The 24,391-nt window shown below is 39.1% G+C and overlaps 1 protein-coding gene across 16 annotated transcripts in view; it reads left to right on the plus strand.

Annotated features, from left to right (window-relative positions):
• Positions 1-24,391, plus strand: part of HUWE1 (HECT, UBA and WWE domain containing E3 ubiquitin protein ligase 1) — a 162,948-nt gene that overhangs the window by 60,855 nt on the left and 77,702 nt on the right. For 12 of the 16 annotated variants that reach the window (XM_033108784.1, XM_033108844.1, XM_033108835.1 and 9 more), the window contains 8 exons: positions 1,213-1,334; positions 1,639-1,789; positions 1,927-2,054; positions 2,668-2,808; positions 3,020-3,125; positions 6,046-6,180; positions 6,699-6,800; positions 7,289-7,369. In XM_033108784.1, the coding sequence (XP_032964675.1) occupies positions 1,213-1,334; positions 1,639-1,789; positions 1,927-2,054; positions 2,668-2,808; positions 3,020-3,125; positions 6,046-6,180; positions 6,699-6,800; positions 7,289-7,369 (966 nt within the window). The remainder of the gene's footprint in view (positions 1-1,212; positions 1,335-1,638; positions 1,790-1,926; positions 2,055-2,667; positions 2,809-3,019; positions 3,126-6,045; positions 6,181-6,698; positions 6,801-7,288; positions 7,370-24,391) is intronic. The other 4 variants (XM_033108818.1, XM_033108905.1, XM_033108913.1 and 1 more) reach the window with 1 other exon arrangement.

Genomic DNA, 24,391 nt, shown 5'->3' on the forward strand with positions numbered 1-24,391 from the left:
GTAGTTATCTAGGTCGCAAGTTATATTGTAAAATTGTCAGCATTCATAGTGTTCACCATTCCTGAATTTCTAAATGTTGAATCAGAAAGAGGATAGGATGGTTATTGATATACTGCATGGGTTTAGTGTTGATTTTGCTCTTTTTAACGAGTGTTCAGGTAGTCATTCCCCTTGACACCCATTGTTCTTCCTCTTGCCATTCATCTTTTTCTTCTACGCCTTCAGGGGTATAGTTTTGAAATAAGTCAGAAAGCGTTTGTTAAGTAGTCAGTACTATGCATTTTACTTTTACAGTAGGGTGGTAGCGTGGGAAAGCACACTGGTTTTGAAATCAGTCCTGGGCTCTCACCCTGACGATGCAGATTAGTAGCCACATGTTTATCCTTTTGGCCTCATTTTTCTCACTTAATATTGTGACATTACTTATTTTATAGGCTTGTAAGAGGATTAAACAAAAGCCTATAAAGCACCTAGTATAGGCCAGGCACATAGAAGGTATAAAATGGTAGCTGCTGTTAATATTGTCAGCTTTCATTATGTTATTACTCGTCTGCTCTTTGAAGCTATGGGTTCCTCAAACTGAAATTCCTACTCTTCTTTTTGTACGTAATACCTAGCATAACTTCTGGCATGTAGTGGGTACTCAGGGAATGTTTGTTGAAAACTAAACATACTTCATTTAATCCCACTAGTTTGCACATCAGGAGACTGTCCAGTATTACTTGTGTGAGGATTCACTGAAAGTGTATTACATGCATTCTCAAGTTCTACTCCGATGTCATATAAGTTTCTGGCTTAGTTTGCAGTAGTCGATAAATTCTGTTCTTCATAGCTTTTAAGTGTTTCCTTGTGAAAACAGAAGCGTATGAAGAGACTAAAATGAAAGTGTGTGTCCAAGGCATAATAGAATTATTATATCAAGTGTTGATGTTATAAAAAAATTAACTCTTCATTCCCTTTTTATGAAAAGGGATTTTCATAAGGGAAGGGATTTTTTCCCTTCCCAAAAATCTTCTCTTAAGACAACTGATACCATTAATAGGAGAATATATCAGTTGGGTGTGTTAGAGCTTATCATATTTGAGCAGATCCTCTAGAATTCAGTGATTCTGCCCTCCAGTGCTGGTTGGAAGGGAATCCGTCCCTAGAACCAGTATGTGCCAAAAGGTTTGTCATTGGGCAGTGGCTTGACCACTGCCTTCTTGCCTAAAGTGTTTATTTCTCCTTTTGCAGTGTATTCCAATGCCTTGCAGGAGTCAGCAAACAGTATCTTGTATAATGGGTTGATAGAGGAGTTGGTAGATGTTCTTCAGATAACAGATAAGCAGCTTATGGTAAGTATTTATTAATATTGTGTGTGTATTATCAGGCTCATATGTATTTATTTGCTTTTTGGGTTTTCCCAGGGAGTTAGAATGAACCCCAATTGGGATGCTGGCCCTTTTACTTCCTCTTTGGATATTTAGCTGCAGAGTTAACAAATGCTGGATTTTCGATATTATTCTCAACAGACTTCCATCTGCCCTAAGCAGTTGCCAGTAAAGTAACTGAAATTTTAGAGTTTGGGGTATTAGCAACTTGGTTTAGTCCTATACTTATTTAAAACACATATACCATGTTTACATTCTGTTTTCATAGGAGATTAAAGCTGCTTCTTTACGAACATTAACATCTATTGTGCACTTGGAGAGAACTCCCAAACTCAGCAGTATTATTGACTGTACTGGAACTGCATCCTACCATGGATTTTTACCTGTACTTGTGCGGAACTGTATCCAGGCCATGATTGGTAAATTTTGATAGTTATCATTCTAGGCAACAAGAGGAACGCTGCCCTTTGCTTGGCTGCTTTTGTTTAACATCCTGCCAACTTAACACCAAATCCTAAGCTTACTCTTTCTCTCCCTCTCCCAACCTCCCTTTTAGATCCTTCCATGGATCCATACCCTCATCAGTTTGCTACTGCTCTCTTCTCTTTTTTATACCATCTGGCCAGCTACGATGCTGGTGGCGAAGCCTTGGTCTCCTGTGGAATGATGGAAGCCTTATTGAAGGTGCTCTACTTTTTTTTTTTTTAATACATTTGTGGGGAAATCAACTAAGAGAGGGTATAAAGTTGCAAGTTTGGAATGGTTCACGGTGAGAGCAAATAGCCTAAGAAAGCTTGCCCAGAAAATGTTATACTTAATTTTTCTAGTTTGGCCTTCTAGTTATTACCAACTTTAAGAGTAGCTATTTCCATTATTAAGAGTTGAACATAGTCCAGGTGTGTTATAGTAGGCCCCAGGTACTAGTGAAGGCATTACCACATCTTATTATGACCTTAGTTGTGACATTGAAGAAAATATGTATAAAGGTACTTTGTAAGTTGTCCTGTTATGGTAATGGGCTTTACTGGGTATTGGGCACTGGGAACCAGCTGTTTTCTCCCTGAATATTTTATTTAATTCTGAAAAGTAATGTATGTCCTCATTACCTCAGGGGGTTAAGTACCAGAAATGATAAAGCTATCATTTGGCAAGCATCAAAAATCAAACACGTACTCTTTTCTCTTATATCGTGCTGCCTCCCTGAGGCCCTGGAATGCATGCTTCCAAAAGAATACATTATTTACAGCTTTATGTCTTTTCATTTGATTGGTTTTGCCTCTTTCTCTCTCCCCGATAGGTCATAAAGTTTCTTGGCGATGAACAGGACCAGATAACATTTGTTACCAGAGCCGTCAGAGTAGTTGACCTCATCACCAACCTGGATATGGCAGCTTTCCAGTCCCATAGTGGACTTTCTATCTTCATTTATAGACTTGAGGTATTCTTAATATAAGTGGCATTTTGCATGGGCTTATGCCTAGTGAGACCTGAGCCTAGGGACTATCCTAATAACCCTAAAGAACCATTTAATTCCTCTTCTATTTTTAGAAACCCATTTGGTAATCTGCATATAACATTCTTTCATTATAATTATTTTTAATCCCTGGTATATCTGTAGGATTTGCTTACTGCTTTTCCCTTGATCATAGCATGAAGTAGATTTGTGCCGAAAAGAATGTCCATTTGTGATCAAGCCAAAGATCCAGAGACCCAGTACCACACAAGAAGGAGAAGAAATGGAAACTGATATGGATGGTAAGTAATAGTTACTAAGTCAATATTTTTTGTGCTTGATGTTTTCCTGTCATCCAACCCCAATTTTCATTCTTCCTCATAAATTGTAAAGTGCACAACCGACTTGAGTATATATTTTCAACAACAAAACAATTTTTTAATGCATAAATGATTTGTGCTTTGTTTTTCATGAGGATAATTAGAAAAGAGAGGTACAAGTTGTTGGGAACAGAGGTGGAAGGTGAAGCAGATGGTAGGGCTTTGTAATCATTCTATGATACTCTTGCTTTATTTCAAGACTTAATAGTTGTTTTCTTAAGTATTGGCTCATTATTTTCTTATTTCCACTAAAATGTAAGCTCCATGAGATCTGGATACTGTTTTGTTCACTGCTGTATCTCCAGCAGTGTCTGATACAGCATATGTGTTTGGGAAAGTTAAGTATAATGTAGATTGTAAAATGGGACTTTCTGAAACTATCTGGCTGTTTTTTCTTAATTAAAGTTTATTGGGGTGACAGTGGTTAGTAAAGTTACATAGATTTCAGGTGTACAATTCTGTATTACATCATCTATAAATCCCATTGTGTGTTCACCACCCAGAGTCAGTTCTCCTTCCATCACCATGTATTTGACCCCATTTACCCTCATCGACCTCCCCCTTCCCCCTCACCCTCTGGTAGCTGTCTGGCTATTTTGAGAAGGGAGAGGAGAGGTGAAAAAGTTGTTGTGTAGGAAACACCTTTTTAGGTGATTAAATGAGAAAGACAGAAGACCAGATATTCTTAATCTTCAGCTGCATCATGTGTATCCTTTTTTTTTAAACCTCTCTTTTCCCACATGCATAGTTCGTCATCATAGTACCAAAAATAATAAAAACTGTTCCCCAAAACAGCTTTCTTAGAATTTAATCTTACCTTGATGACCCACGTTATTACATGTATCTGTTATCATACTTATGGTAAAAGTATTAGAATTTCTAATGCTTTCATATCTGATGCTAAATGTCCATCGATTGTCATACCTTTTTTTCTTTTTTCTGAATAATTATCTACCGTGTTTCCTTAAAAATAAGACCTAGCCAGACAATCAGCTCTAATGTGTTTTTTGGAGCAAAAATTAATATAAGACCTGGTCTTATTTTATCATAAAACCATGTCTTATATAATGTAATCTAAAACTGGGTCTTGTATTAATTTTTGCTCCAAAAGACGCATTAGAACTGATTGTCTGGCTAAGTATTATTTTCGGAGAAACAGGGTATGTGTGTTGCTGTTCTTAGAAGCCCCTTTACCCAGTTTCTATCTCTAGTTTATTGTTGGGCAAGCTGGTATTTGAGTTAATGGGTGAAATCCTGGAGTGTTGATTAAAATGTGATATCTACTAAATGGTGTGGTGTAAAAGATTAAAGAATCACTATTCATTATAAATCGGTGGTTGTCATTTAGTAAGCATAGGAATAAATTAAAGTGCTTGCTAAAGACTTAAATCCAGTCTACAGTGCTTAATTCATTAAGTTTGCAAGTGAAAACAGGAAATCTTTGTTTTTAACCAATCCAAGTAATTCTGATGTACTCATAGAGAAAATTTTATATTGAATAAAAAGCAGGTTGCAAAACCATGAGTTTGTGGTTCCTGTATATAAGTAGCCACTAGTATGTACAAAGTGTGATTGAAAACTACAGTGAATGCTTAAAACAAATTTGTTACAGTAAGACGCATTGCCATTAATGCCCTTCAAAATGCTCCCCCTCGCTTTGAACACATTTAGCCCAACGTTCTTGCCACCTTCTGAAGCAGTTCTGGAAGTACTTTTTCGTGAGTGTCTTTCCTTTATCCTCTATCATGACGATGTTCCGTGTCACACATCGCTTCTGGTATGGCACTTTCTGTCAAATAAAAACATTTCGGTGTCTCCTCATCCACCTTATTCCCAGGATCTGGCACCGTGCAACTTCTGGCTCTTCCCCAAAGTCAAAATGGCCATGAAAGGAAAACATTTTGAGTCTATTCAGTTCATAGAGGCAGCCACAACAGCTCAACTAAAGATATAAAAGGGAACTTCCAGAACTGCTTCAGAAAGTGGCAAGAACAATGGAATAAGTGTGTTTGAATGGGGGGTAGGAGGGTGGAGCAGGATGAATGACAGCATGTCTTTTACTATAATATATTTTTTTTTAATTTAAGCATTCATATTTTTCGATCACACCTCATATGTGTGTATAGGTAGAAAAAAAGATTAGAAAAAAAGTATTTCAGAATGTAAATAGTGGTCTATCACTAATGGAGCTTTATTTTTTTATAAATTGTAAAAAGTAATTGTGTATTTTGTAGTATATTAATTAAAATTATTCTCTTTGAGTGTATAAAGTAAAAATGAATGCTCTCACTCCCTGTCCACCATACTCACTATTTTGGTGTAATGGTTTTTTTCCCGTTTTTTATGCATATTCAAGTACATGTTGACAGAAGTACATAATACTTAAAACAGGAAGATGATATCATTAACATACTGTTCAACTTAACATTGTTCATTTGATGTATCACAGACATCCTTCCATATCAGTATATCTAGTCTTAATGCTTTTTATATTTATTAAGTTACTCTCCCAACAAGCTCTACCTAATATCTCTCTACTACCCACAAGTAGTATATTAAATTGCATGTCTCACTACCTTTTTTCCTTCCAAATTTGGTGGTTGAGAAATATTAAAGCACTTTTCTATGGTTGTTTCTAATTTTCATGTCTTGAATAACCAGTATTGTTAAATGCCTTTCTGTTTGTTTGTGAAAAGCTCACATGTTCATTTTGGGTTTCCATATCCGAATCCTCCTCCATTTTGATGTCATTCATCTCACCTTAATGGAAAACATTTTCTCAATCTTTCTTTTGGTGGTAGCTCTTATTCTAACGAGTTTCTTTATCATAACTTGTACTTAGTGGCAGATGTGACTATGGAGAGTAGTCCGGGATCATCCATCTCTGTGGAGCACCGGCTGGATGTTGAATTAAGGGCATCGGGTTCCAGCAGCAGCACTAGCATCTGCCCTGGCCCTGGCCCTGGCCCCCGCCCTGGTGCGTAGACACGTGGATGCAGTCTTTCCCACTGATTGAATAACTAGTGAAGAAGGGTGCTTTGGGGGGAGCGTAAGTGGTACACTTGAAGGCTTGCTGCTTACGACTGTGCATGTTATTTTGCCATTCTCATGTCTGTTTTCTCCTATTAACATTTATTTCAGCATTTTACAGTTTTCTGACTATTGTACTTTGATTATTTTATCTTAACAGCCATGTTGGAGGGCGTTTAATATCTGAAACAGGAACTGAGGATCAGAGAGTTAATCTTTTTACTTTGCTTTTTTTTTTAACATTAGGCTTTTAACTTTAGCATTAGTTTTGTGCAGTCCTTGGTGATTTACTTTTCCAATGTTAAAGTTTAGGTAAGTACTCTTCCTAGCATCCAGAGATCTCACTTCAAATGTCTGCTAGTGTTGTTATAGTGTCCGTGGGTCTCCTAAAAGTTTGTTTTATGTGCTGCTCACTGTTGTCTAATGATGAACCCAGTGTAATCTTTTATCTTTCTCCCTTGCCAGGAGTCCAGTGTATTCCACAACGAGCAGCACTTCTCAAATCCATGTTGAATTTCCTCAAGAAGGCCATTCAAGACCCGGCTTTCTCCGATGGCATACGGCATGGTATTTAATTCTGGATACCTTCTTGAAGGATGTTTGACTCTTTCAAAGATTGGTCCTTTTCATACTTTCTGAAGCTACTCTTTAGAAGGCAGGCTTAAGAAAAGGCCATACCTTTTTGAATAGCTTTTAGTCGTTTAGTAGTGTTACTTTCCCTAAAACTAAGGATCATTCAGCAACTTTCATAGTGATTCACCTGTATTTTTCCTTTTCCACCTTTCACTCTGTGCTTACTTCCAACTTGCTGCCCCCCTCTGTCTCTCTGTGTCTATATCCTTTTATTCTTTGACTCACTGTCAAAAGGTTATTGCATGGACAAGGAATAAATAATAGAACCTGGGGAGGAGGGACAAGTAGAGGCTGTTAGACTGAAATCAACACAGAGTTTGTTTATCACATTGTGGTATATGTAATATATTGCTCCATCATCCCCACCCGTCAGGCTACTCTTAGACTGATCATATTCTTCTTAATGTCCACCTTTCTCTTAGTAATGGATGGTTCTCTGCCTACCTCCCTGAAACACATCATCAGCAATGCAGAATACTATGGCCCATCACTTTTCCTCCTAGGTAAGTGGAGTTGATACTTGATTATGGCAAGCTGGAATAACCTGTATGTTTTCTATGCTTCCAAGATTTTACTGTCCACGTTTATCCACTGTGATTATGTGTCTTTTAGTTGGTGATGAACTAGAGAAAGGTCAGAATTTAGTTTAAAATATCCATTTCTTAAATGCCAGATATACCATCCATACACACTGTATTGTGAATCATTTGTAATAAGTAGTAGAGTTGTACATTTGGCTTTTTGTGCTGTACTTAACACTGCAAGTGTGATAAGATATCTGTCTTTATTTCATCTGTCTTTATTTCAATGGTTAGTCCTCAACCTTGGTCTGGAAAATCCAATCCATTGGTTTTCATTCTCAGAATTGAACATCAAACGTGCAAGCTATAGTATAGAATTGTTTCTCACTGTAGAAAATGCAGTTTGGAAGTTGTGGGTGCTTTGTAGAACATGCCTTTGCAATTTGACACTGGCACTACTTTGAGTACTGCTGTTGTTAAAACCTCATTTTTATGAACTGGCATTTATGCAAGGCCTACATATTCAGGACAATACATGAGATTCACAGACTTGTAGAATTTTCCTTAACACTGTAAAGGAATTTAGTGAGAGGTGTAGAAATAGAGTAACCTAGTACCCATAGCAGCCATTTTTTTAATACTTAGGGGTGTCTGAAAATAGCAGTTTTGGTTATTACAACTTAGATACTTCTTGATGAAGCAGTTTAGGATTTTTGTATATTAGCTGTATCCTGTGATTTTGCTGAATTCATTTAATAGTTCATAATTGTTTTGTTGATTTCTTAAGATATTCTATATAGTCTTGTCATCTACAAATAGACTTTTGTTTTTTTCTTGATAATCTTGATGCTTTTTGTTTGTTTTTTTTTAGCTTTTTTAAAATTAAATTTATTGGGGTGATAATGGTTAGTAAAATTACATAGGTTTCAAGTGTGCATTTCTATAATACATCATGTATATATCACATTGTGTGCTCACCACCCAGAGTCAGTTCTCCTTCCATCACCATTTATTTGACCCCTTTTACCCTCTTCTACCATCTCCCCCTCCCCCCTTAACCCTCTGGTAACCACTAAATTGCTATCTGTGTCTATTGAGTTTTTTTGTTTGTTTGTTTGTTTTTTGGTTTGTCTTGTTCCTTTGTTGCTTTCAGTTTTCTGTTCCACATACGAGTTTGAGTGAAGTCGTAATTAATGGTTCTCAACCTTTTCTGACTTATTTCACTAAGCATGATAATCTCAAGATCCATCCATGTTGTAGCAAATGGCAGTGTTTCATCGTATGGCTGAGTAATATTCCACTATAGAGTAATATTCCACTAGATAGATAGATAGATAGATAGATAGATGTAGATATATCAATCTATAAATAGATCGATATGTCACATCTTCTTTATCCAGTCATCTATCGAAGGACACTTTGGTTTTTCCATGTGCAATAAACATTGGAGTACATACATCTTTACGCATAAATGTTTTCAGATTTTTTGGGTAGATACCCAGGAGAGGGATTGCTGGGTCATACCGTAATTCTATTCTTAATTTTTTGAGGGACCTCCATACTGTTTTCCATAGCAGCTGTACCAGTTTCCACCAACAGTGTATGAGGGTTCCTTTTTCTCCACAGCTTCTCCAACACTTGTTATTATTTGTCTTGTTAATATAATTAGCTGTTTTGATTTGTTGTTTTTATTTATTGAACTATTCTGTATACCTTTGGTATATTGAGCCACATGCAGTAGGAGGTCCTCTTTAAGGCACAAGTTCCACCTTGAGATACTAGTAGCTAGTTTATTGCCAATCTGTTGTCAGTTATCATAGCAACTGGACTGCTTTGTCCCTCATTAAGGGCTTCTAAAGCTTGAACTATTTGGTTTATGTGGTTGGCCAGGACTTGTGCCATTGTCTGGGTAGCCTCTACGAGATGAGTCTGTGGTAGAGAATTGAAAATACCTGAACTTGTGCCTGTTACACAAGAGATGGTCGTGAGGCCCAGTATAATAGGTAAAAAAGATGGCCCAATGCTCCCTTATGTGTTAACACTTCATATAAGAGCTAGACTTTCCAGTTAGATCGAGGGTGCTCTGGGTGCTAAACATCTGTAGGAAACAGGTCAGGGTGTGGGGGTTAGAAGGGAGCGGTTGGTGGAGTAGAGTGTATGACCTTGCAGAGCAAAAATTGTGCAGCAGGAGGTGACACACAAGGGGTTTGGAGTGTGGGGTTCCTACTACCCAGATTATATCAGGGCAGACATGTGAGGGCAAAATAGTCTTAACGGGGGAGGGGGCTAGCGTAATACAGATTGTCAATTGGTGGGTGAGATGAGGAAGGGCATGGGGGGGAAGTCAGGACGGAAGCACCTGGTGCGGTTGTGATGTCGTGCTGCAATTAATCCCATGCTTAAAGTCACCGAATAAAGATTCTGACTCCTCCCCAATCCTATCTCTGGCTCTTCTACCCCACTTTTATACCCACTGTGTTCCCTTTAACCTCCCAGCTGTATTTTCTTTTTTCTTGTCTCCTGTCTTAGCCCTGCCATGTTTTTAATCTGTTCAAGTCTGCTTTTTGCTGTGTTCTGGCCTAGCAGACGCTAACACCATCAGGGCGATTGTGGACTGTTTAACCCAGAGAGGGTGACCAGTAGTCAGTATGAATATTGAACACCTACAAGGAGGCTAGTTATTTGTATAAGTGGTTGCCTGAGCTAGGGCACCTTGTAACATTGCTATAGGCTTAGCACTTAGGTAACATTTTCTGTTACTATTATATAAATATTGTCCATCAGGTTGAGGAAGATGGGAAATGTGGGTAGTGATGGTGGGATAATGGCGAGTGAAGTGAGGGCCCGTCAGATGAGGGGAAATCAGTTGATGGTGCCATGGAGTTGTGATGATTGATATGGTAGCCATTATAGGGGCAGTCAACATTTGTGGGTGTCAGCATTGAGGCTGGGGCTATCAGTTGTGCTGAAATTATCACTGAGGATGCTGGGTTGATGGGAGTCCTGGCCTAGCCCCAAAACTTGAATGGGAAATTTTACATATTTGAGAAATAATTATAAAAGTAACTGAAGATCAGTATTCCTTTGTTTCCAGGATTTATAGAGTAATTTGTTATGGGGAAACTCGAATGATTGAATACCCCAAACAAGTGAGGTCACAGCATGGGCATAAAGGAGCCCAAGGAGTTTGGCATTAAGCTGGAGGGTTTCAATCCCCAACCCCGTCCATGAGCTAAATGAGGCATGGCCAGGCCAACCAGATCATTCCATAATATTTTCAGACCTGTGGTCTGTAGGCCTTGTCGAGGTGAAGGTGCCTGTTCATTAAGGGAGTCGCAGGCATTGTTCTCCCAGATCTTGTAGTGGCTTCCCATTCACTATCTCGGTAATAGGGTGGATCAAGAACTAACATCCTGTTTAAGATTGTTGGGACTGAGAACTAATTGAAGATCTTTCTTTCTCTTTGAAAGAACCATCAAGTTGTAGACATGGGACCAGAAAGGCACCAAAACCTCCATTTCCTGCAAAGAGGGACCTCCAGTTAATGAACCTTTAAAACTGTCATACTGAGAAAGGATTTTGGTAGAGAACTTCCTTGTGGCATGCAGAATAGTCTTTTTTGGAGGGCAACGGCCCTCAATTTGGGATTCCATTCTGTTACGCACTATTGATACAGGAGCCAAGTGAGCATACATTGCACCAGAATCAAAAAGGGGAGGTGTCTCTAAGTGAGGAGGGTTTCTATTTGGGTATCACAGATTGATATGGGAAGTGTCCCCTTTTGTGGCTAGAAAGGGAAATAGAGAAGTCCTAGTTCCATTTTTTTTTAAATTACTTTCAGGTATAGAAAACAACATAATGATTAGACATTTACACCCCTCACAGAGTGATAACCCAACAATTCTACTACCCGTCTCGCACCATACATAGCTATTACAATACCATTGACGATATTCTCTATGCTGCACTTTACATCCCATGACTATATATATATTTTGAATTTACAGTTGACATTCACTATTATTTTATACTAGTTTCAGGTATACAGCACAGTGGTTAGGCATTTATATAATTTCTGAACTAAAGCCTTTGTTAAGTCTAGTAGCCATCTGACACCATACATACTTTTTACAACATTATTGACTACATTCCCCATACTGTATTTCACATCCTCGTGACTACCAATTTGTCCTGCTAATTCCTTCACCTTTCTCACCTAACCCCTCTACCATCTAGCAAGCATCAGTTTGTACTCTGTATCTTTCAGTGTTTTCTGGTTTGTTTGTTCAATTATCCTGTTCTTTAGATTATGCATATAAGTGAGATCATACGGTATTTGTCTTTCTCAGTCTGACTTACTTCACTTACCCTAATATCCTCTAGGTCCATCCATGTTGTTGCAAATGGTAAGCTTTTATTCATTTTAATGGCAGAGTAACACTCCATTTTATAAATGTACCACAATTTCTTTATCCAATTGTCTATTAGTGGATATTTTGGTTGTTTCCATATCTTGGCTGTTGTGAATAGCACTGCAGTAAACATACGGGTACATTTTTTTTGATTAGTGGTTTGGATTTCTTTGGTAAATAGTCAGGAGTGGAATGGCTGGATCATACGTAGTTCTATTTTAATTTTTTGAGGAACCTCCATACTGTTTTCCATAGTGGCTGCACCAATTTGCAATCCCACCAACAGCACAGGAGGATTCCCCTTTCTTCACATCCTTGTCAACACTTGTTTGTTGATTTATAGATGATACCCATTCTGACAGGTGTGTGGTGATACCTCATTGTGGTTTTTATTTGCATTTCTCTGATGATTAGTGCCCTTGAGCATCTTCTCATATGTCTGTTGGCCATCGGTGTGTCTCTTTGGAGAAATGTCTGTTCAGGTCCTCTGCCCATTTCCTAATTGGGTTGTATGGTTTCTTCTTTCTTTCTCTTTCTTTTCTTCCTTCCTTCCTTCTTTTCTTTCTTTTTTTGTGTGTGTTCAGTTGTATGAATTTTTTAAATAAATTTTGAGTATTAACCCCTTATCCCGTGTGTTATTAGTAAATATCTTCTCCCATTCAACGTTGACTTTGTCTTGTTGATGCTTTCCTTTGCTGTGAAAAAACGGGTTTCATTTAGTCCCCGTTCGTTTATTTTTTCTTTTATTTCCCTTGCACAACCAGATATATCAGTAAAAATATTACTAAGGACAACGTCTAAGAATTTACTTACTATATTTTCTTCTAGGAGTTTTATGGTTTTAGGTGTTACATTTAAGTCTTTAATCCATTTTGAGTTTATTCTTGTATATGGCGTAAGAAGGTCATCCAGTTTAATTTTTTTGCATGAATCTGTCCAGTATTCCCAGCACAATTTATTAAATAGATTGTCTTTACCCAGTGTAAATTCTTGCTTCTTTTGTCATAGATTAAATAACCATATACGCTCTAATTTATTTCTGGGCTTTCTATACTGATCCATTGACCTATGTGTGTGTTTTTATGCCAATACCTCGCTGCTTTGAGTACTATGGCCTTGTAGTATAATTTAATATCAGGTAGCGTGATACCTCCCACTTTGTTCTTATTTCTCAGGATTGTTGTGGGTATTCAGGGTCTTTTATGCTTCCATATAAATTTTAGGATTATTTGTTCTAGTTCTCAGAAGAATCATTGGTATTTTGATAGGGATTGTACTGCATCTGTATATTGTTTTGGGTAGTATGGACATTTTAACTATATTAATTCTTCCTATCCATGAGCATGGTATATGTTTCCACTTATTTGTGTCTTTAATTTCTCTCTTCAATGTATTATACTTTTCTGAGTAAAGGTCTTTTACTTCCTTGGTTAAATTTATTCCTGTTTTACTTTTTTTTTTAAAAAAAAAATTTATTGGGGTGACAATTGTTAGTAAAGTTACATAGATTTCAGGTGTATAATTCTGTATTACATCATCTATAAATCTCATTGTGTGTTCACCACCTAGAGTCAGTTCTCCTTCCATCACCATATATTTGATCCCCCTTACCCTCATCTCCCCCCCCCACCCCCGTTACCCTCTGGTAACCACTAAACTATTGTCTGTCTTGTCTATGAGTTCTTGTTTCTCATTTGTTTGTCTTGTTCTCTTGTTGTTTTTGGTTTATATACCACATATCAGTGAAATCATATGGTGCTCTGCTTTTTCTGTCTGACTTATTTTGCTTAGCATCATACTCTCAAGATCAATCCATGTTGTCACAAATGTTCCTATATCATCTTTTCTTACCGCCGAATAGTATTCCATTGTGTATATATACCACAACTTCTTTATCCATTCGTCTATCGAAGGACATTTTGGTTGTTTCCATGTCCTGGCCACCGTAAACAAAGCTGCAGTGAACTTTGGAGCACACGTGTCTTTAGGGATAAATGTTTTCAGATTTTTTGGGTATATACCCAGGAGAGGGATTGCTCTCTCACATGGTAGTGCTATGTTTTCTCTGCACTATTCCATCTTCTCGCACAAAGGGGGGATTCCCTGGGAGACGGGCTTCTCCTCTGTTAATAATTCGCCTGGGTCACAGGGCGCAGTGTCCGTGTGGGTATGCGGAGAGCTTTTGAAGTTCCAAAGCTCTTCCTGCACCAGATTCAGAGCCCGTATGTTTCTGTAGTTCTGTTTACTCCTGCAGGGATCCGACCAGATAGGTGGCAACAGGGGCGGGGTGAGTTGTGAAAGGTGGCCCAGAGTAATGGTGGCGACCACCACCACAGCCGGTCCTGCTTCCACAGCTCCCTCCCCTTTGCCGGAACTAGTTGGGCTGCGAATCTGTGTCTGCGGTCCACAGTTCTCAGAACAGCAAATATTCTGTTCTTTTGATCTGACACTGCTACTGTTCCGCTTCTAGCACCGGGCAGGTGGGGGCCGGGCGAGCTCTGGGAGGGTAGGAAGGGGACTGCTAGTCTCAGTGCCTAAGGCTTCTGTTCTCTGCTCAGCAGTGAGGGCTTAAACCACCATTTTCAGCCTTCTTCCCTCAGTCTTTTCTCCGAGGTCTCTGCCTTGAGTGTTGGGTTCAGCCGTGTTATATGCTGCCCCCTCAGCCCTGTGGGCCATAAGGGGAACCCTAGCAGTCCGAGTTCTTCCCTCTCCCACAGCTGCGGTAGCTCCGGGATGCAGGGAGCTCAGAGCACTGAGCTAGGTCTGTGTCCTGTGCCCGCCCGCGGGGCTCCCTCTCCGCACCTCTCCCTTCCTTCCTCCCCCACTCATGTGATTCGCCCATCTTTAGGTGAATTCAGCAGTGGGCCTCTTCGTCTTGCCTGTCTGCTGTGCAGGGAGTCCTTTGTGGAGTTATTGTTGTTCGATTTGTTGTTAATTCCAGGGTAGCTTCACAGAGGCTCATCTCACGCCGCCATTTTGATGACGTCTTCTCGTGTTTTACTTTTTTTGATGCGATTATAAATGGGATTGTTTTCTTAATTTCTCTCTGATAGTTTGTTATTGGTGTATAAAAATGCAACTGATTTCTGAATATTAATTTTGTATCCTGCTATTTTACTAAACTGATTTGTCAGTTCGAATAGTTTTTTGGTGAAATGTTGGGTGTTCTCTATATTGTATTATGTCATGTGCAAATAATGACAATTTTGCTTCTTTTCCAATTTGTTTCTTTTGTTTGTTTATTTCAATGCTGTGGCTAAAAGTTTCAGTACTGTGGTGAATAAAAGTGGTGAAAATGGGCATCCTTGTCCTGATTCTGATCTTAAGGAAAATGTTTTTAGCTTTTCCACTTTGAGTATATTAGCTCTGGGTTTGTCATATATGGCCTTTATTATGTTAAGATATGTTCCCTCTGTTCCCACTTTGCTCAGAGTTTTTATTATAAATGTATGCTGGATTTTGTCAAATGCTTTTTTCTGCATCTATTGATATGACCATGTGATTTTTAATTTTCATTTTGTTTATGTGGTATCACATTGATTTGTGGATATTGAACCAACTATGCACACCAAGAATGAATCCCACTTAATCGTGGAGTGCAATCTTTTAAACGTATTGCTGAATTTGGTTTGTTAATATGTTCTTCAGGAATTTTGCATCTGTGTTCACTAGGGATATCAGCCTGTAGTTTGCTTTTTTTGTAATGTCTTTGTCTTTGTTGGAAGCAGGGTAGTGGTGCCCTCGTAAAATGAGCTTGGGAGCCTTCCTTTTTCTTGGATTTTTTGAAATATTTTGAGGAAAATGGGTGTCAATTAATTCTTTTTGAATGTTTGGTACAATTCACCTGGTAACTTTTTTGTATTTCTGTGATTTCTGTTGTCACTTCTCTTTCATTTCTGATTTTATTTGGGTCCTCTTAATGAGTCTGGTTAAAGGTTTGTCAATTTTGTTTTTCATTGAAAAAACAAACAGTTCTTGGTTTCATTGGTATATATATACATGTATATATATATATGTATATGTATATATTAGCCTGTATTTCATTGATTTCTTCTCTGATCTTTATTATTTCCTTTCTTGTACTCTCTTTGGGCTTTGTTTGCTGTTCTTTTTCCAGTTCCCTTAGTTGTAAGCTTGAACTGGTGAGAATTTCTTACTTCTTGAGGTAGGTCCGCATTGTTAAGAATTTACCTTTTAGGACCGCTTTCACTGTGTCCCATAGATTTTGGGTCATTGTGTTTTCATTTTCATTTGTCTCAGGTATCCTTTGTTTTTTTTTTCCTTGATCTCGTTGACCCATTCATTATATAGTAGCATGTTATTTAGTCTCCATGTGTTCATGTGTTTTTCAGCCTTTTTATTGTAATTGATTTCTAGTTATATTCTGTCGTGGTTAGAGACAGCACTTGATGTGATTTGCAGTCTTGTTAAATGTATTGAGAGTTGCTTTGTGGCTTGACATGTCTGTCTTGGAAAATGATCTTTGTTCCCTTGAAAAGAATGTATATTTTGCCTCTTTGGGGTGAAATACTCTAAATTAAATCAATTAAATCTATCTGGTCTAGTGTGTCATTTATGGCCGCTGTTTCCTTGTTAATTTTCTGTCCAGAAGATCTGTCCATTGGTGTCAGTGGGGTGTCAAAGTCCCCTATTGTGATTGTGTTACTGTTGATCTCTGCCTTTATGTCAGTCAGTATTTGTTTTATATATTTAGGTGCTCCTGTGTTGGGTGCATAGATGTTTACTAGGGTTATGCCCTCTTGGATTCATCCCTTTATTATTACATAATGTCCTTTGTCTCGTATTACAGTATTCGTGTTAAAGTGTATTTTGTCCAGTATCAGTATTGCTACCCCAACATTTTTCTCGTTTCCATTTGTGTGAAATAGGTTTTTTTCATCCCTTTACTTTCCGTCTGTCTTTCGATGTGAGGTGGGTATCTTGTAGACAGCATATGCATGGGTCCTGTTTTCTTATCCATTCAGCTATCTTCTGTCTTTTGATTGGAGCATTTAATCAGTTTACATTTAAAGTGATTATTGATGGGTACATAGTCATTGCCATTTTATTATTTATATTTTTGATCTTCGTTTGTTTGTTTTCTCCTTTCTTTTGCTTAAAGAAATCCTTTTACCATTTTTTGTAATACTGGCTGTTTGGTAATGAATTCCTTTAGCTGTTTCTTGTCTGGGAAACTGTTTATCTCACCTTCAATGTGAAATGATAGCCTTGCTGGATAGAGTAGTCTTGAAAAGTAGGCCCTCGTTTTTCATTACTTTGAATATTTCCTGCTACTCCCTTCTGGCCTGCAAAGTTTCTGTTGAGAAATCAGCTGATAGTCTTCTGGGAGCTCCATTTTAAGTGACTAGTTGTCTTCCTCTTGCTGCTTTTAGTATTCTGTCTTTAACCTTTGTCATTTTAACTATAATGTGTTTTGGTGTGGGCCTGTTTGGGTTCATCTTGTTTGGGACTCGCTGTACTTCCTAGGCTTTTATGTCTATTTCTTTCATCAGGTTAGGGAAAATTTCAGTGATCATTTCTTCAAATAGGTTCTCGATCTCTTGCTCCCTCTGTTCTTTTTCTGATACTCCTATGATACAAATGTTGTTACGCTTGATGTTGTCCAACAGGTCCCTTAAATTGCCTTCTTTGTTTTTATTTATTCTTTTTTCCTTTTGTTGTTCCAGTTGGGTGTTTTCTGCTACCTTGCATTCTAAATCGTTGATTCTGTCCTCTGCTTTATCTAACTGTTGATTACTTCTGTTGTATTCTTCATTTTAGTTAATTATATTCTTTATTTCTGACTGGTTGTTTTTTCATAGTTTCTATGTCCTTCTATATGCTTGCTATCTCTTTGTTGAAATTCTCACAAAGTTCCTTAAGCATTCTCATAACTAGTGTTAAATTTTGTCTCTGGTAGGTTGGTTGCCTCCATTTCATTTAGTTCTATTTTTGGAGGTTTCTCCTGCTCTTTTGTGACATGTGTTTTTGTTGCCTCATTCTGACTGCCTCTCTGTGTTTGCTTTTATGTTTAAATAGATTCCCTGTGTCTCTCAGTCTTTGATGGGTGGCCTTATGTAGTAGTACGTGTCCTGTGTGGTCCAGTGGTGCGTTCTTCCTGATCACCTATGTGTGTGTTCCAGCAGTGTCCCTTGAGTGTGTTGTGTGTAGTCTCCTGTTTAGTTAAGCCTTGATTATTTTTGGCATGTCAGTGGGTGGGATTGACTCAGGCTGACTGTGAGGATTGGCTACACTCACAGTGTATGAGCTGCTGTGCAGGGACTGACCCCTCAGGGGAATTCGGCCATGCGGGCTCTTGTGCCTGTTGAGACCATCTTTTGGGTGTGCTACTTGTGGGGCTAACCTGGTAGTGATCTCGTGTGGTCTGAAGCTGACCTCTGCTTATGTTGTTTCTCATGTCTCTTGGGAGGGGCTCCCACGCAGGCTGATTTCAGCTGCTGCCTATGACTGTGCCCTGCTACCTGGTAGGAGCTACAAAGGTATATGTGGTTGGCTGCTGCCTCTGCTGGATCTGGAGCTGTGTGGGGGTGGCCTCACTGTGAACCAAGGCCAGGTGCCACAAGTGTTGAGCCTGGGGCAGCTTTGCAAAAGGCTCAGGGTCCCCTAGGCCTGTTGAAAGAGCCTCCTACGAATGTGGGCCTCAGGCAGTGCAGCAACTAGCGCAGCAGGGCAGTGTCCCAGGGAGTTGCGAGTTGTGGCCGTTGGTTTTTATACTGTTAATATAAATTCAGTTCTTGAGCCAGTGCCTGGCCTGCAACCACTTTGCAAAACACGCTGAGAACACCCCAGCCAGCCACCCTACCCTCGCCTCAGGCTCGCAGATTCTTGAGAGCCGCAAAAATTATGCTACAGCACAAGTCGTGGCTCATTGCCCACCACCAAAAGTTCCCCAGGCAGCTGGGCACTGTCTGATACTTTAATATGCTTCTGCAGCTTGTTGAGCGGGGCTGCTGCCCAGGCTCTGAGAGTATCCCCATTATTGGAGCTCTAGGTGGCCCAGGAGGGGACCCAGGGCATCACCAAGGTGGCGCGCACGTGTGGGTTTTCCCAGACCAATGCAGTCTCAGATTTGGCCCTTTGGTGAGCGTCGATATAGAAAAGATGGCACGCTCTTGTAGGCTACACATGAGGCAGGCTTCAAACAGGGACAATGACTGCTGTCCCTCCAGCCCTGGCCTAGAAGCCACAACAACTCTCTTGCTTGTTATGTCTCTGGCACCTCTTGAGGTGCTACCCCTCCACTGGAGAACCAGGTGTTAGCAAGCGAGTCTGTGTGTGGTGTCTGGGTTTCCAGCCCCCTTCCGTCTCACCGGGATGGACAGACGAAGTCCTCGCTGATTTTCACTGCCAGATGTTATGGGAACTCTTCCCAGCACAAGCCCCTGGGACCTCTCTCTCTCTCTTCTGGGGTGGCCTACACTACCAAGGTGTCCCTCCCGGTTTTTAACCACTATCTGTGGGTTTGGGATCAGCCTGTTCACGTCCCCGCCCCTCCTGCCAGTCTCGATGTGGCCTTTTCTTTCTATCCTTAATTATAGAGGGGTTCTGTTCAGCTAGTGTTTAGATGATTCTTGAGGTTGATTTTTTTTATAATTTATTTGTAATTTTGTTGTCATCTTGGGATGCAGTAGGCACAGCATTTACCTAATCTGCCATCTTGGATCCACTCTCCTAGTTGCATTTTGTTAGGATGTCATATGACTTAAAATGTTGAGTGAGAGTTCAGGATAACTCAGAAGGTGGGCAAGAGAGACCCATTTAGGGAGACCGTTGTCCATTTTGTAAGTTTAAGAGCATCCTTGAGTAGGCCATTACGTCTCTCTATTAGGCCTACTGTCTGCTGATCATAAGGCAGATTGGAAGCTCCAAGTGATGCTTTGTTTTTACAGCCCATGCCCAGACTGCATGAACAGTAAAATGTGGCCGCCAGGCAGAGTCAGTGTGATCTGGAATCCCAAAGGGCACGAACATTTAGTGAGGCGTATAATAGTGGTGTTGGCATGGCAGTAGCGTGGCAGGGAGGATAAACCAAGAGCAGTCCTGTGTGACAGTAAGTCTTTGTGAGGGCAAAGCAGTTTGCACCAGCAGATTGGGGGCAGTCACTCTATAAAATGAATTTACCAGTTGGAGAAAGGGTGTGTTTGCCCCTTTGTATGCATTCCTGTTGGCCATGATGCCAGTGGCAGGACAGGGCGCAAAGGTCATGTTGAGTTTGGGCTCGGGCCAGTAGCCTGGGGGTGCCATGACATGTAGCCTTAATTTTAAGGGTCCAGGGACTGCGGTGACAGGAGAGCTCATGCACCTATTGAGCCAAGGGCAGGGAGTAATAGCTCAGCTTATATGCAAAGTGTGAGCAATTTAATCAGCTATGACATAAAAATGAACTTCCTGTGTGGTGGCCTCGGCATGAATTGAAACATTAGAGATTTTAATTGTAATACGTGGAAGGCTTCATAGGACACGATTCTGAATATGGTAACTGTTTTCAGCCCATTGACCAGAAAAAAAGAAATGAGGCCATTAGCTACCACCCAGGAGTCTATAAAAATATGAACAATAGACATACTTTTATTGGGGTTTCCTCCAGTGCCAAATGACTGCAGTCAGCTCTCAAGTTGGGCTGACTCTTGAGTCCCATCCTTTATCAGGAGTGACCTGGTCATGGGGTGGAAAGTAGCAACTCCAGCAGGCGGTATCACATGTGATGGGTGTACTGCCATCTGTAATATAAACAGATTCCCTTTCTACCGGATTTCCTATTCAATGAAGATATGTCCCTATGCTTTTGTGTCCTATTCCAGGTACCCCGAATAGTCTTGAAAACCCCAAGGTCACTTGCTTAGGTAAATTACCTTCAAGATAAAAGCCTGAAGCACTACTGAATTCCCACTTTCACTTAGTTTGGACCTTTAACTATACTTTGTATATTCTTCCCATTTTAAAAGCTATTTCAAGTATTTAATCCAGCTTTCAGTTATTTTCAGCAGAATGTTTTACAATACTGTGCTTTTCTATCTTGTAAGAGGAACTTTATCCATTGACATTTGTGTGATCTGTGATAGGTTTTACATTTTCCTAAATTTTTGTGTTTAATGTTAATGTTTTTTCATATTCTGAATCTTACATTAATTTTCTTACTCCTGTTTTTTTTTGTAATGGTATCCTTATTTTGTTTTATTGACATCTAAACTTAAAATTTCTTACTCTGTCTTCTGCCAAACTGGACAAAGTAAGACTTTCAGCCTGCATTTGCTTCACTTCTTTCTCACCATTTTCTTTCTTTTCTTTTTTTAGTAACCCTTGACTTCCCTTCTCTGCTTCATTATTTAATTTTATTAGAATACATCTTTGGGTACTTCTTAAAGTGTTAAACTTTTTCCTTTCAGGATTTTGTGAATGTTTCTCTATTGTCTTCTAGTATTATGTATTGTAGATAACCGTGATGTTCTACTGGTTCTCGTTCCTTTGTAGACAACTTCATTTTCTCTTTACCCTTGGAGCTCACAAATTTCACCAGCATGTTTTTAGTTGGAATTCTTTTCAGTTTTCCCTCATAGAACTTGGTTACTCAGGCCATTTTTAAAATCTGAATATTTTTTCTGCTTCAGAAAAATTTCTTTGGTTCCTTTTAATTTACATGTTCTCTCCCAGAAACCCTATTGTATAGCTGGTAAGCCTACCGTCTTAATCTCATGTCACTTACTTTCTGAGAGAATTTCTCTGTATAATCTTTCAAGATGCCTATTGGATCATTGAACTCTTTATTTTTTACAAACATTTTTAAGAGACCCTTTATCTTAACAAATTATTTCTGGTTTAATGGGTTTTTAGATTCTAGAACTTTATTTTAACCAATGTTTTAAAGAGTTTGTCTTTATTACTTAACTCTCAGTAGTCAGTTGCTTGGTTCCATGTGGAGATGATTGATTTGTGTGTATGTTTCCTTTTTAAATTCTAATTCTTGGTCTTCTGTTAATTTTAAAAAAAGGCTTTAAGTTGTCCCTTTGCACTGTAGCATTACGACATAGCATTAGAATTAGACCTCTGTTAAGTAAGAGATTTGATGTCTTTGTAACCTCTATTAGAACACTAATTTTAGTTTATGAATACTCCATTTTAGTAACCCCTTAGAATTCAGACATTTATACAAATGAAAGTCTATGGAAGGGTCTGTCATATACTGGTAGGAACCCAAAAATAGGACTTAAATTTTCCATAAGTTTATAGCCTATCAGAAATCCCCAAAGCCATTGACAACTGTTGGTCCCCAATATTTGTCATATATCCGCCATTTCAGTGGCATTTGGAATTGATGAGAGGTGCTCTATTCACTCTCTTGAACTGAAAATCCTCTGGTTTCTTTTAGATCTCAAGACATCACTGTTGTGAGTTTGTTTTATGCATGGTTTATGGATATATAAGTGTGTACCTTCTTTGTCAGATTTTAAAATCAAACTTTAAAAATCTCATAAAGTGAGTTGGAAAACCTGTCTTAATTGCTCCTGGAAAGTTTAATAACACTTGCATCTAAAACTGTTGGTTGGTGCCTTCCTGCTACTTACTGTTTTTTACTTTTAAAAATTCTTGTGGTTGTTGGTCTAATCTGCTTTGCTATCATTTCTCAATAGTGGATTTTTATGACATTTTCTTACAAAAACATTTCATTTCAGTTGTTAGCATACAGTTTGTAAAATAATTTAAATCTCCTATTTTCATTACTGATATATGTTGTTCTCTTTTATTTATTAGATTTCCCACAAGTTTTTAAGCTTTCTCAGTCTTTTCAGAGGGCTAGTTATTGGTTTTAATTATTCTTGCTTTTTTTTAGTTAGTGCACTACGTTCTACTTTTTTTCTGTTAATTCTAGCTTCTCTTTTAGTTACTTTTAAATGAACACATTAATGCTGTACTATTTCCTCTTGAGTAGAGTTTTAGCCAGGTTCTAGAAACATTGATACCGTATTTCCTCGAAAATAAGACCGGGTCTTATGTTAATTTGCGCTCCAAAAGACGCGTTAGAGCTTATTTTCGGGGATGTTTTAGTTTTTCATGTACAACAGTCTACATTTATTCATTTATTCATGTACAAAAATCTACATTTATTCAGCTACAGTCATGTCATCTTCTGGGACATCATCATAACTCTCCAAACCCCGAATTCCGGCTTGAACATCTTGCGACTCCATTTCCTGTAGATCCATTGGCCCCAATCTCTCATGTCCAGCAACAGAGCTCTCCTTAAATAAGCACTTCTTGTCCATGTAGCCTGGTCATAGTGCACTGGCAACACAGCTGTCAGTGATTTTATCCCATGAATTCTTCACCCAAGTCACGACCTCTTGCAGGCTAGGCTTCACAAAGTTTCCACGCTGATTTCTCTCCATTTTATTTTCAATGTAGTCATTGATTTCTAGACGCAAATGGTCCTTGAATGACCTGTTTATTGCAGTATCAACAGTCTGGAGATAGGCAGTCATTCCTGTGGGAATCATTATTCGATCTATTATTCTTCTCTCTGTGAGGAAGTTCTTCATGTCTTTAGCACGGTGAGTGCTGGCTGAATCCCAGACCAGCAGACCTCTTTGACCACCTCGCAGAACAACTGGCAGCATTAAATTGAGCCACTTCCTTATAACTGCTTGTGTTCACCAGGCTTTTTTGGTTTCAAGAACATAAATGCCTGAAACACGTTCAACCTTATCTTGCTTGCCCTTAGTGATGATTAGAGGTGGGGCTTTCTTTCCATCCAGACGAATTGCCAAAATACAGGTAATATGCACTTTCATAACCAGCGGAGGGAATGTAGATTGATGAGGCACCCCTCTGATCAATTGTCACTTGAGATCCTTGACCCGTAAACACTGCAGTTTCATCCATAGCAATCATGTTGGAGAGCTGGTATTTAGAAAAGTCGGTGCCATCAACAAAAAGACTTGAATGCAAGTGCACGTTTAATAATTTCAGTATCTTCCAGCTTGAACATTGTTGTTGATCTTACAGACAGTTTATATCGCTGAAGGAAGCCATCCAGCCAGTGTTGTGATGCTTTGAATTCTTCTGGGGATATTTCTAACTGTGGTGCCATTGCAAGGGCAAATGCTTGAATATCAGCCCTGCACACAACCAAAGCCTTTGCTTTCCTGTCAGCAATCCATTCACATAATGTCTTCCAGCTCAGGAAATGATGGCTGCCGACCTGATCCACACTTGTGCTTCTTAGCATTTCCCTTGTCCACCTGTTGACTGAGGTTAACATACTCTGCTCGCCATTTTCGGACCATTCGGAGATCCAACTTCTTTTTGCAGAAAGCCGCAAGGTTCATGCCCCGGGAATCCTCCATGATTCCTTTCTTGTACTCGTTGGAATAGCTCTTTCTTTTTGCACTCATCTTGTCTGGGGGTCAAAATATCTTTGAATCTACGGTTTAAATCTACCATTAAATCAAGTGTTAATTGAAGACTTGCAAGACAGGAATGGCAACAAAAATGATGACAGTTAAGAATGATGGTCCACACAAAAGCGACGAAAAATTGCAGGCACCAAAATTCAGAAAACGTTTCTTCATTTCAC

The sequence above is a fragment of the Rhinolophus ferrumequinum genome, chromosome X, assembly GCF_004115265.2.
Source record: "Rhinolophus ferrumequinum isolate MPI-CBG mRhiFer1 chromosome X, mRhiFer1_v1.p, whole genome shotgun sequence".
NCBI classification, from domain to species: domain Eukaryota; kingdom Metazoa; phylum Chordata; class Mammalia; order Chiroptera; family Rhinolophidae; genus Rhinolophus; species Rhinolophus ferrumequinum.